This window comes from Glycine soja, chromosome 7, assembly GCF_004193775.1.
Source record: "Glycine soja cultivar W05 chromosome 7, ASM419377v2, whole genome shotgun sequence".
Lineage (NCBI taxonomy): Eukaryota > Viridiplantae > Streptophyta > Magnoliopsida > Fabales > Fabaceae > Glycine > Glycine soja.
In genome coordinates this window covers 41,820,038-41,832,968 of record NC_041008.1, presented here as the reverse complement: position 1 = coordinate 41,832,968, position 12,931 = coordinate 41,820,038, and the positions used below count along the sequence as shown (strand labels likewise).

The window sequence follows — 12,931 nt, the reverse complement described above, 5'->3', positions numbered from 1 at the left end:
ATATAAAAATATAAGTATTTAAATTTAAAATTTACAAAAAAAAATTAAAAAGTGTTTTCAATGATAGTATTTACATGTAAATATTGATTAATATACTTATATTTTGATTAAAATGATTGAAAAGTAAAATTAATTTTATTGAATAATTAATTTAATATAAACTTTACAAAATACATGTCATAAAATAAAAATATGTAATTCTATAAGAAAGAAAAATTATATGTAAAATATTGCATCAAAGACTCAATGAATCGATTTGATTGTGACTCATTAAACAATAATAAAAACAGAAAGAATTTTTTTTTTTGTATTAAAAGGGATAAAATATTTTTGAAGGAATAAAAAAAGAACAAAAACTTTCACCAACCCCCTCAATATAAATAAATGGATGCTCAGCATGACCACAGCATAAGTGTAGAGAGAGAGAGAGAGAGAGAGAGAGAGAGAGAGAGAAATGGCTTGCAGGCAATTGTGGGCTTCAAGAGCTGCCTCTTACCTGAGGATCTCTGTGTTTCACAGAGGCTTTTCTAATGGTAACATCTCCTTCTCCTTCATCCTCTTCTTCTCTCTGTGATCTGCTTTTCATATGTTTTGTTTCATTGATTGATCACTTACGATTGAGTTGTTGTCATGTCATGTCATATGTTATGTTGTGGATCTTGATCCGTGTCCTTTGAACGTTTCATTTTAAATCTCAGGTCTCTTCTCTTCTGGATGGGAAATTCACATTTCTTATGTTTTCTGATGTATAATATGATGCATCATAGTGCTAACATATAGTGTTGTTTCAGCCATGCATAGAGATCTCTCAGTGTCATGGTCTTGTTGACATTGCTCTTTCCACCTTTATCTATCTATCTATATATATTTTAATGCCAAGGAGCTTTCTAAGAGGTGGTGGGAAGGCAAAGTGCATCACCCAGTCACCTACCCCCCAACAAAATAGCTCTAAAAATGCTATGTGTCCAATTTCTTATGATTTTTTAACCTTTATTAGTGCTCCACATTCTTAATGGCATGTACTATCTGTGATCTACTTAATGGACTGCATTCTGAACCTAGTGAACCTTATTGGCCCAATTAGTTACATTAATCTAACAGCAGAATGACAAGGGTGGAGCTGGTAATGGATAGTGATAGAAGGAAGAAAAAAAAAAGAGATTTTTTTAATACTAAATGTATAGAAGAAACTAGGATAAATTCCTAACTTAAAATTGAAAATATTTCATGTTTGTATACGTTTTACAGAGAGTTTGTTTCTGAAAGTTTGAATCTCGGGCTGTAGCTATGCCGTTTGTTACATTTTCAATGTTGAAGCTTCAGTATTACTACATCAGAACAAAAGTCTGTTTCTCGTTTTCTAGTGCATATTTGGAAATTTGGTGGAGAATTCTTTTATGTGTTTTGGTCTTTTATAGCAAATTTTACATCAAATAAACTATTACTTTTCATTGCCGTTTTTACATAACTTTTATCAATTGCTTCTCATTAAGTTTTTTTTTTTTTTAAAGATATGCTTCTCATTGAGTTATACATTAAATTTTGCCTAATTCAATACAAATAATACTCGTTAATTGGCTGGGTAAACATTACTTAACAGTTAACACACAACTCATTGCTTCGAGGTAATTTTTCCAAATTAGATTCTGCTCAAAAGTAATTCTCCTCCTTGAACCAAACAAGCCCTTTAGTATTCCACTATTCACTATCCAGATCTGATGGGATCTTGAAGTTGCTTAAATTCTGTTCTTTCCTGAACTAATATTAGGTACATTACATTGGAGCTTTATATGTTAAAATTTATGTAAAATCAAATTCTTGGATTATCAATGTCATTGTTTGCTAGTAAACATTTTGGGAAAGAAGTAAACAAAATTGCAATTTGTAGGAGGAAAATTATCTTGGTATGAGCTTGCCTGATTGAAAATGCCTCCTGAGTCCTATGTGCCTATTTAGTTTTATATCTTGAATTTAAACATCTTATGGGTTTTGGTGATTTTCTGATTCATTGCATATTCACATCTCCAATTATATGCTAAATGTAAATGTGCATTTGAACATGTAGGATATGAAAATTATTGTTTTTGTAGTTGTTGCAACTAACATTTCTGAAGTTAATCTACATAATGGCTTCAAAATGTGAAAAGAACACTTTGCTTAAAGAGATTAAGATCATTGTGTTTTAGTTATCCCTCTAACATGCCTTCTTGGCTTCTTCTATGTTGTACCTCTAGTTGTTAAAGATTTGAAGTATGCTGATTCTCATGAGTGGGTGAAAGTTGATGAAAATTCTGCAACCGTCGGCATAACTGATCATGCCCAAGATCATTTAGGTGATGTTGTATATGTTGAATTGCCAGAAGTGGGAGCAGCTGTAACACAAGGAGGTAGTTTTGGTGCAGTTGAAAGTGTGAAGGCAACTAGTGACATTAACTCTCCTGTTTCAGGAAAAGTTGTTGAAGTTAATGAAGCGCTTAACAGCTCTCCTGCTTTGGTGAGTTTTATTGCCTAATTCTTAAAGAACTTTTTACATGAAATACAAGTTGTGTATGCTGAGTTTATGTGCATTAACTATTTTTTTCTCCTTTAAGTACTTTGTAGTTTCTACATGCTACATCTTGGATCAGTATGCCTATGCAATGCTGAAGTATTGCAATGAATTCTTTTTTTTTTTATGAACACCAAGTGTTTTCATGTTGTCCTACATTTCTGCATACAGATCAATTCAAGCCCTTATAAAGATGGATGGATAATTAAAGTTGAAATAAGTGACAATGGTGAACTAAACAACTTGATGGATTCAGATCAATACTCCAAATTCTGTGAAGAAGAAGATTCCAAGCACTGATGATCTTGGCAAGATCTTTCAGCACTCTTCAATCTCCATGGTGTAGATCATGTTTTAATTGGGAAAGCTCAATTGCTTATTCCATTTTCTCCTTGTGTTATGTCTTGACTGCTCTATTTTTATTTTTCGAGGGCTTATGATTCAGTGGAATGATATTTTTCACTCTTTGCAATGGAAAAATGAATTTGACAACGTGGCAAATTGATGATGATAATAATAATAACTTAAATAGTTTTATTTTAAAGTTATGCTATTGTTGTTAGATGACGGCTATAATAGTTTGATAAATAAGATGGACAGTAGTTATCAAGAATTGAGATTTCAAGTTTCCATATTCTTTACACAAGATAGACATCATTTGCGTATGTTGCATATAACAAATTATTCTTATTGTTAGTTTAGAAGCCGATGATCTTGTCACTAAACTCCGTGGATTCTAAGCAATTTCTTCGATGATCATGTAGAGGTATCGTTCCTTAAAATTTCAGAAAGAATTTAATGGGAAAAAACATGACTATTTGATGTAATATATATATATATATATATATATATATATATAAATTTACTTGATGACGCTAAACTGAGTTTAATTCATGAAATTATTCTTAAGTCCGTGCTACGTTTCTTTCTTCACATCAGCCACTAGTCAATTTATGGTGCCCTGTCAGTCTCATCTTTCACGCCTCAGATCCACCTATTGTGCGCCATATTCATTCATAATTTTGGATACTCTAATCTTATGGTGTCTCCATAATGGTAGTGCAAAACTTTCGAGCCATTGGTGATTGATTGTATATGGAAAGCAAAATTTGCTGAAAGGTAACATCTTTATGAAATGAAGGATCCATCTTGTGAAAGAAATTAAAGGCTCAACGGCCCTGTTTTTCTTTTTTTTTTTTCCAAGTAGAATAATGCCATATTATTCAAGTGAAAGGATAAATGTAGTACATCAGCGGCTAAAAGGGGTTCCAATTGGTAAAATAAAAAAAAATTAGGTAAAATATATTTCAACATGTATAACGATATAACAATACAAGTCATGGAAGGTTTCTGTTAATGGAAGTATATAGTATTACGTTATATTGAGGGAGGTTTGTAAACGTTAAAAATGGGAAGGGCATCATGTATAAGTGTTACCTTGTTGAATCTTAGAGGATGTTAATGTAATTAGCCCTCATAATGATTATTTGGAATACTTATATGCATTAAAGGGTCATAATGCTATCTGCAGTTGTGTCCATATCATATCAAGGCACTCAAATTACATTGGCAAAAAAGGTAGATCTGTAGCACACATCCTGTTATAAATTACAAAGCGAGATTGTCTTCATCACGAAGGTGAGGTATAGCAAACAGATCTTAGCACTCTCATATTCCATTAAGAGTGACAACAACTCTTCGTGAGGTAGGATGATCCCGATGCTCGCAGAGCCATATACCCTTGAACATAAAAGAAGAAATAAATTATTATTAACTTGGATGCAACAACTGAATGCAGTGCTAACATCTGCAGAGAGTAACTAAATAGTTATTCGTGTCAACCAAACCAACTCCTTTATCACATATCCTATCATAAATATAGTAAACCAACACCAATGCTAGATACTAAACACTACCATATTAAAATTTTATTTTTCAATTTATAAAGATCAATTTTATTGAAGAAAACCCCAGTACACAACATATGAAATTTAATACTTCATTTCCTCAAAACCTACAAAGCATAAATGGCTCATAAGCAAATCAAATACAGAGTTATTTATATTGTTCACACACACTCAACACGCTCAACTCCTGTGAAAATCATTTTTTCATCTGTTCTTACGAGAATGAATGGCATGTCTTGTTAGTTGTGCACGGTTAAGTTCAGGCATCATGTAGCAAATATACTCTTCCAAGTCAAAATGGATGAAATGTCATACAGTGATATATAAACTTCAAATATGCAATGTGAGAACTACAGATCCTGAAGGACAGTATTGTGAGATTTTAAATTTGTTCGTGAAATAATAGGTTTGTCCTAATCACAAATAGTATATAGAGTATTATGTATCAATCATTATGAAATAATGAAATATATATATATATATATATATATATATATCCCTCTCCCAGTATATGGCATCACTAGTGAATTACTGGAGACCAGTGTTATCAATGACAGATGGCAGAATATAGCGGAAGGCCAAAATTCCACCATATAAACACACCATTGCGGCCTATGGCACCAGCATAGCAGGCCTCCCTTCACAAATTGCCTATGGCGGTCTGGAAAAATCCACCACACTATTCCGCCATGGTGCTGCCATTTAACAACATTGCTGGAGACAACTACTTTTGGAACACTATCGACAATGGAAGCATTGATTGAACTCCTTGAATGTGCCTGTGCATAAGATAAACATGGGTAGCTGCTGACTTTTCATGCAAGGCCATGATTCTTTTAAGAATTGGTCAGCAACAGGAGTGTTCATGGATGGATTCAAAAAAATTCCAAAAAGTGCAGTGAAAATTAATTCGTTATCACAGAGCACTTAAAAGGAGTTCTCCCCCCTCCCCTAGTCTCTACATATATCTGTGCTCGTGTGCATGTGGGGTAACAATATAAATATTAATAAAGATCATTTTGGATAGATCATTGCAAAGATGAATTACCTGCCATGTCCCCATGTTAAGCTTGCCATTTGTAATCGGTATCCTAAAAAAGTAAAAATATAAGATGCCAGTAGTTCATAACATTACCATAACTTTTCAGCATGATAAATCAAACTGAAAAATGGAAGTATTGCTCACGTGAGTGTACAACCAAACATCGATGATTTAATATGAGCTGGCATGTCATCTGGCCCTGCAAAATTTCAAATCCAAATCAGAAAAATATGTATATTATAATGGAAAACTAACAGCCTAACAGCAGCATTACACTTAATAAGTAACAACTGACTTATGATGTTATGAGTTATAACAAATACAATATATTAGCACATAAACTTCAATTAGAATTTCAGCAGCTAAAAGAAACATGTTCAGGTGAGAGGTTAAGAATGGACTATAAAATTCATCTAATCACAGAGGCTTTCTGGTGAATATATTAAAGTATAATAATGAGTCAAAAACAGAATCACATTATTGAAGCTAGATCAGCTTCATTTTATTCAAAAATTAAAAAAAACGATCACACATATTGAGAAATCACCAAGTACTAACCCTCTAGAGTATGCTTCCATGGCGCAGATGACCCCTGCCCGAGACATTAACACACGAAAACTTGATATAAGGACATGTTGTGACACCAGAGAACAGTAATAATGAATACATCAAATTGGTGATAGAAAGAAAGAAACCTCGGGAACTATCCGATTGAGGAAGGTTTCGGTATCCTCGCGAACATCTGAGTCATAATTCTCATTGATGGTAAGAGAAGCACTGGTGTGCTGCACTGTCGTTTTAATTTCACATCACAATTTCCAAGTTCAATGAATTGAAAACAACTTAATTATTCATGTACCTATGCATGGTTTTAAATTGCTATTGCGGTCGCGGTAACTCAAAAATCCTTCACGTTGGGGGCAATTGCGGCCGCCGTGCGGTTGTGGTGAATCAAAATATCTTTATTTGCGGCCGCAATTGCGGTTGCGGACCGCAATTTAAAACCTTGTTAATTAACCTATGTATGTGTATAGTGTATAGTGTATAGTGTAGTATACTCACAGAAGAGATGAGCTAGGCCACACTTGAAGCCGGAGAGGTCTTGCTCAATTTCCTTCACTATCTGATTTGGACCAAATCAATCCCAAAATAAATGATTAGGGTTTTGCCAAAATTATTAAAGAAAAGAGAGAGAGAGAGAGAGGAGGAGGAAATGGAAATGGGACCTTGGAAGTGACAAGATGACAGCCGCGCCGGAGAGGGGGCAAGCTGACGGTTTTTTGGGCCCACTTGGGGACGGTGGACTCGGCCATGGAGTCTCTCTTCACGGTTGGGTGCTGCTGCGCCCTTACGCCAAATGGAAACTTGGCTACCCAGAACGACGTCGCTTGCATGCTTATGATGCTTTCCAGTGTTAGCCAAAAACCCGAGTGGGTTATGCAACAGCACGAGCCTGAATGAACCGGGTCTAGTCTCGTCCTCACGCAGACATTTACTTTCTCCACTTTATCATATGCTTCATACACTTCTCTTTTTTGGTTGTGTGGACATAAGTACCCTTAATGAGCTTAGTATTTCCTTCATCAAAATAGGCTAATGCTAGGTGCATCCGGCATTATTGCCTATGCACCCAGCATTTTTTAAAAATGTCAAAATTATCCCTTCGTTGTCTTCTTCTTTTAAAAGTTGTTATTTTAAAAAGGTTGTAGGGTGCGTAGTGCTTTGCCATATTTTCTTCGTTTTCTCTCTAGGTTGTGTTTTTTTCTTGCGATCGGTGAGCTTCAGTGAAGGTGAAGGGGTCGGTGTTCATTGTTGCAATGGTTGGTTCGTCGACGATGACATATGAGGTACGCATTTGTGCTGGATGTGCGTGAGTGGGTGGTCCGTAAATCGTACGGATCAAGTTGATCCGTAAGGTTGATACGGATCAAGTTGATCCATATGTTGATATTAAGCATACGGATCAAGTTGGTCCATAAGCTTATACGGATTTTGTATTTGTAACATTTAGTTAAGTTTAAATTTTTTTTAGTTATTACCTTATTTGTATTATCATTTTAAATAATAATTTAATTGTTTATATGTGTAGAATGATATAGGATTTTTGCATTTTACTAATCATGAGTTATTGTGACTGACAGTAAAAGATGGACGAAGTTATTATGTAGTGTTTTCTATTATATATAGTGTGTGGTTAGGTGTTGTATGTTTGTGTTGAAATTTATGATTTATTGTTAAGATGGACGAAGATCAAAATGAAGAAGAATATGGTGTGAATGAATCACATGTTGATTGTTCGGATGCGTTCAATATTTCTCAAGTAATAATGTTCATTATTGTGAGTGATTTAATAAAGTGAATGTGTTGTAGAAAACTGAAATTGTTTGGATTACTTTGTAGGTGTTTGACAATCGAGACGATGTTTTGCAGTGGGCTCGATCCGTTGTTCATGCAAACGGATTTGTGGCGATCATTATAAGGTTTGACACAAACACTAATAGTAGAGGAAGGACTTTGTTTGTGTTAATTGGTTGTGAAAGGAGTGGCAAGTATAGGTGTAGGAAGAAAAAATTTGTTAGAAGAGATACTTGGACTAGGAAATGAGGGTGTCCCTTCAAGCTTCATGGTAAACCAGTGGTTGGAGGACAAGGTTGAATGGTAAAGTTGATGTGTGAGATTCATAATCATGAATTGGTCAAGTCATTAGTTGGACATCCATACGTTGGGCGATTGACTAAAGCTGAAAATACACTTATTGCTGATATGACCAAGTCAATGGTGAAACCAAGAAATATCCTGCTAACTCTGAAGGAGCACAATGTCAACAGTTGTACAACCATCAAACAAATATACAATGCAAGAAGTGCATATTGTTCCCCCATTAGAGGAAGTGATACTAAAATACAACATCTAATGAAACTTCTTGAATGAGATCAATATATTCATTGACATAGATTAAAGTATGAAGATGTAGTACGTGATATCTTTTGGTGTCACCCGGATGCTGTGAAGTTAGTCAATGCATGTAATTTGGTGTTTTTGATAGACAATATCTACAAAACAAACAGGTACAGACTCCCACTGCTCAATTTTGTTGGGGTGACACCAACTGGCATGACATTCTCTGTTAGTTTTGCATATCTAGAAGGTGAACGTCTTAATAATGTGATTTGGGCTTTAGAACGATTCCGAGTTATATTTTTAAGATGTGATGCCCTCCCTAGAGTTATTGTGACTGGCAGAGACCTAGCATTGATGAATGCAATGAAAACTGTATTTCCTGAGTGTACAAATTTGTTGTGCAGCTTTCACATAAACAAGAATGTCAAGGCCAAATGTAAATCATTAATTGGTTAAAGAAATGATTAGGAGTATGTCATGGATGTCTCTAGTTGATTGTCCTTCAGAGCAGCAGTTTGATGAGTGCTTGAAGAAGTTTAAAATGGTTTGTTCACCTTGACCAATGTTTGTTGACTATGTCATGGAAACATGGATAATCCCACACAAGGAAAAATTTGTTACCGCCTAGACGAATAAGGTGATGCACTTAGGAAACACAACAACAAACAGGTATGAAATTGTTCAATTATTTCTATTAACTTTGATGAATTGATGGAATTTTATTGTTGTATATGTTTATTGTTATTTGTGTATTTGAAATGTAGGGTTGAATCTGCTCATTGGGCTTTAAAAAGAGTGTTACATAATAGCCTTGGAGACTTATGCAATATCTGGGATGCCATGAACAACATGATGATGCTACAACACATGGAAATTAAAGCATCATTTGAAACAAGTACATATGTGGTTGGACATGTGTTTAAAAAAACCTTATACAAGAGGCTTCTTGGAATGATTTCAAGGTATGCTTTAAATCAGATTGTAATTGAATTTGAGCGTGTTCATTATGCTAGAAAAAATCCTTCCACTTGTGGTTGTGTCATGAGAACCGCGCATGGTCTTTCTTGTGCTTATGAGCTATCTAAATATGGTGTTGGTTGCATCCCACTGGATTCAATCCATATGTTCTGGAGGAGACTCATTTTTTCAGACCAAGGGTTATCTGAGCCCGAAATAAGCATCAAGGAAGAGATGGAAACCATATCCAAAAGATTTGAAGAACTTGATGTTTGTGGTAAGTTTACTCTGAAGAGTAAACTTCAGGAAATTGCATACCTTGATCGAAATTCGATGTGTCCTCCTCCAGCAAAGGTTAACACAAAAGGTGCACCGAAGAAACCGATGAACAGAAACCCAAGGTCAACAAAGCGTGATCCATCTTACTAGAAGTATGTAGATGCTTTTCATTTTGTGCAAAATAGCAATTCGCCAGTGAGGCATAGTGCATCATCTTCTCAGCAGCCCAATCCAAGAAGGATCATGCCTATGTTGGATCAATTTCAGTCATTTATCCACGACTTTATTGATAACATTGTTGATGTCAAAGCTGATGGAAACTGTGGATATCGGTCGGTTGCCAGTTTATTAGGTATGGGTGAAGACTCTTGGTCGTTGGTCCGCAACCATCTGCTTAAAGAACTTGGCAAATTCTCAGATAACTATATCAAACTCTTTGGTGGCACGGACAGATTTGAGGAATTAAGGATGTCACTACTTGTTGATGGGTTAACCAAGGTATGTAATTTATGTTTTGATTTTTAAGACTTAACTTTAAAATTAGCTTTAAGGTTTATATTTGTTTCATTCAGGTGACTATGGATAAGTGGATGGATATAACCAACATGGGATATGTCATGGCATCAAGGTATAATGTAATCCTTGTATCCTTGTTTCAACAACAAAGCATGCCGTTCTTTCCTCTTAGAAGTCAACCATCGCCAGATTCTTCAGTGCATCGCATAATTTGTATTGGTCACGTGTATGTCAATCATTTTATTCAGGTACATTCTAGATATAAAGTGTTTTTTTTATTTATGCAATCAGTTGTGTACAATTGAGTTAATATTTTTTTTGCATGTACAACAATTTATTTAAAAGACCGTTGTCCTTTACCGCCTGTAGCATTGTTATGGTATAACAATTGTCATCCTTAAGCGAAGTAGTGGTCAACTCCATATATTAGTAAAATGCAGCATTACAGAAGCTTCATGATGTTCAAAAGAAACTATATTGACATAAATGATGATTGAACATGTACCTTTTAATGACTGATCGTTATGAATTTGAATCTCAAATTAGAGTTATCTATCTTTGTATATTTGTTGCGTTAACAAAAAAATTATTACTTAATTCTTGTGTTAAGAAAAAAATTAATCGGTGCAACTAAAATAGAGTACGCATGTATGATAAATCGTTGTCTGAGTTGACAATACATTGTGAAATGCATGCTTGTTAACATAAAGCGTGACAGGACATTGTAAGACTTGACTGCACATTCTGATCTGATGCAAGATAAAGCATGTCACGTCATTGGTGTAGTTGACAACACAAACAGAAACCATGTGCACGTGTATGTATTTATTTTAAAAAATTAAAGCAATGATACTAAACTCATCTATATATATGACACAACCGAACACTTTAAAAAATCACACGTTCTCTCCTAACCCAATTCTTAGAACAAAGTATGACATTCTTGGGAGAAATAAGCAGTCAGACAATTGTGAACTCGACATTAGGTTTTATTTTTCCAAATGGATCCATTGTTCACAACGACAGTGGTGTTTATTTTCAAACTTCCACTCCAGTACCCATTCGAGTACCTAACGCTTATGATTTTCAAACATTAAAAACCAGAATACACAATATCCTTCAGCTAATTGACAAAAAATATTTGGATGAAATTTACTACTAGCAGTCATTCAAGATACAGGTAACCAATTTCACTTTCAATATATGCAACTGAAAAATTATGATGATGTTAACACAATGTTAATGTGTAATCATCAATTTTCATGTGTTGGTCCGATTGAGTTATTATGCACCATTGGTAGAACACACTAGATGATATATTAAACGTACTTGAAGCCACTATGACCCCTACTCATGATGCCCTACTATATTACAATGGGAGATGGAACATGCCACACTAAAATGAGTTTGTTGGTTACTCGTTCGCAGGAAAAAATCTCAAAAAGTTTGACATTCCTTCTAGATGTACCATGGATGAACTGAAGGATTTGATCAAGCAAGTTGCGCCTCATGGGATTTCCCTTTATGGTATTCATGAAACACAAACGGTAAGGTGATTGTTTTTTTGACAACCAAGCCACTTTGAGTATTCAGATAAAATTATCAAATTCAAAATTATTGAACTGAAAACCAACGATGACGTGCAAAAGATGTTAGTGCAGTCTAACTACTGGAAAAAATTTGGCCCAATAGAAATTTTAGCTGTTTTTAGTAAACATGTAGTAGAAATGGAAGACGACATGTCATTGTCGCAAAATTAGCATGACTTAGTTGTAGTATTTCATGCAAAATTTATTTCTTTCCACTATGTTGAAGTTAATGTAATGTTTGAATTCATGTCCTTTACCGTATGATGATTATTTTATGTTCATGGTTTACCTAAATCAACAAATTCATTAAACTAAAATGATAACAATGGGACCAGAAAATAATTTTGTTGGTAAATAAAAAAGTATAGAAAGATAAAAAAAACAAAGAGAGTAAATATAAAATAAAAAAATAACTCCCCATCTATGAACTAAATAAAAAACAAAGAGAGTAAATAAAAAATAAAGAACAAAGAGACTAAATAATAAATAAAAAAATCTATGATCATACTACTTGTATGAAATTAAAATCCCATGTCGGTTTCAACGTCAAATTTTTTTTTTTTAAAAAAAATCAAACTAATTGTTTTATGTAAACTAATTTATCTTATAACTTTGAAAATGCGTAATAAAAGTTGTCAAATAATCTAAAGCAAATAATTGTATATACATATTTTTTATTTTCATAATTTTACTGAAAATTTAATTACAAATATTTTCATAAAATTTATTAATTATTAATTAATAATTTAAATTGAAAATTATTTTTAAATGAATTAAAAATAAATTAAATTAAAAGTGATTTAAAAATGATGTGATTTATGTTTCAATGTTTTTATAATAAAATCAAATGGAAAATAATATTGATGAGATAGAAATGAGGTAGTTTGCTTCAAAATAGATTTTAGTAAGAGAATAAGAAAAACAATTTCTAAATTAGTTACATCCATATTGTATTATTTCAAATTATTTTTTAGTTGTTTGTTTCAATTTGGAATGACATTCATACTATTTCAACGAATTTCGAATGAATTTGGAATCAAGTAATTTAAAAATAAGATTTAAACGAAAACACTAATATTATAAACCAAAATAACTTAAAACATACAAAATGTTCAGTAAAAAACTAAATGTTTTCAAATACAAGAAAAGTATATACATCGTCCAAAATGATAATATAAAATGTGTAAAGACA

General features: G+C 33.5%; 2 protein-coding genes across 3 annotated transcripts; one reads left to right on the top strand and one right to left on the bottom strand.

Annotated features, from left to right (window-relative positions):
• The first annotated feature begins 392 nt into the window (after positions 1–392).
• Positions 393–3,096, top strand: LOC114419784 (glycine cleavage system H protein 2, mitochondrial-like). The gene is made up of 3 exons (XM_028385568.1): positions 393–533; positions 2,235–2,494; positions 2,720–3,096. Exons 1-3 carry the CDS (start codon positions 455–457, stop codon positions 2,846–2,848), a joined length of 468 nt encoding a protein of 155 aa, XP_028241369.1. The 5' UTR covers positions 393–454; the 3' UTR covers positions 2,849–3,096.
• Positions 3,097–4,006: 910 nt separating this feature from the next.
• Positions 4,007–6,992, bottom strand: LOC114419783 (UPF0047 protein YjbQ-like). 2 transcript variants are annotated; one of them, XM_028385567.1, is made up of 7 exons: positions 6,724–6,984; positions 6,560–6,620; positions 6,193–6,287; positions 6,056–6,089; positions 5,642–5,696; positions 5,504–5,546; positions 4,007–4,288 (listed from the first exon to the last, which is right to left on the bottom strand). In XM_028385567.1, the coding sequence occupies exons 1-7, from the start codon at positions 6,889–6,891 to the stop codon at positions 4,217–4,219; spliced, it is 528 nt and encodes a 175-aa protein (XP_028241368.1). In that variant the 5' UTR covers positions 6,892–6,984; the 3' UTR covers positions 4,007–4,216. The 2 variants fall into 2 exon arrangements, with proteins under 2 accessions (XP_028241368.1, XP_028241367.1); XM_028385566.1 differs by lacking the exon at positions 4,007–4,288 and adding an exon at positions 4,754–5,234 and having other exon boundaries at positions 6,724–6,992.
• Between the last annotated feature and the right edge of the window lie 5,939 nt (positions 6,993–12,931).

Bases quoted from the DNA above. Each gene is read 5' to 3' on its own strand.
- LOC114419784 (XM_028385568.1), top strand. From the start codon at position 455: ATGGCTTGCAGGCAATTGTGGGCTTCAAGAGCTGCCTCTTACCTGAGG. The intron at 534-2,234 runs GTAACATCTCCT...TTGTACCTCTAG, and splicing joins TCACAGAGGCTTTTCTAATG to TTGTTAAAGATTTGAAGTAT. The intron at 2,495-2,719 runs GTGAGTTTTATT...TTCTGCATACAG, and splicing joins TTAACAGCTCTCCTGCTTTG to ATCAATTCAAGCCCTTATAA.
- LOC114419783 (XM_028385566.1), bottom strand. From the start codon at position 6,891: ATGCAAGCGACGTCGTTCTGGGTAGCCAAGTTTCCATTTGGCGTAAGG. The intron at 6,288-6,559 runs GTGAGTATACTA...TTAAAACGACAG, and splicing joins TGGCCTAGCTCATCTCTTCT to TGCAGCACACCAGTGCTTCT. The intron at 5,547-5,641 runs GTGAGCAATACT...TTACTTTTTTAG, and splicing joins ATGTTTGGTTGTACACTCAC to GATACCGATTACAAATGGCA.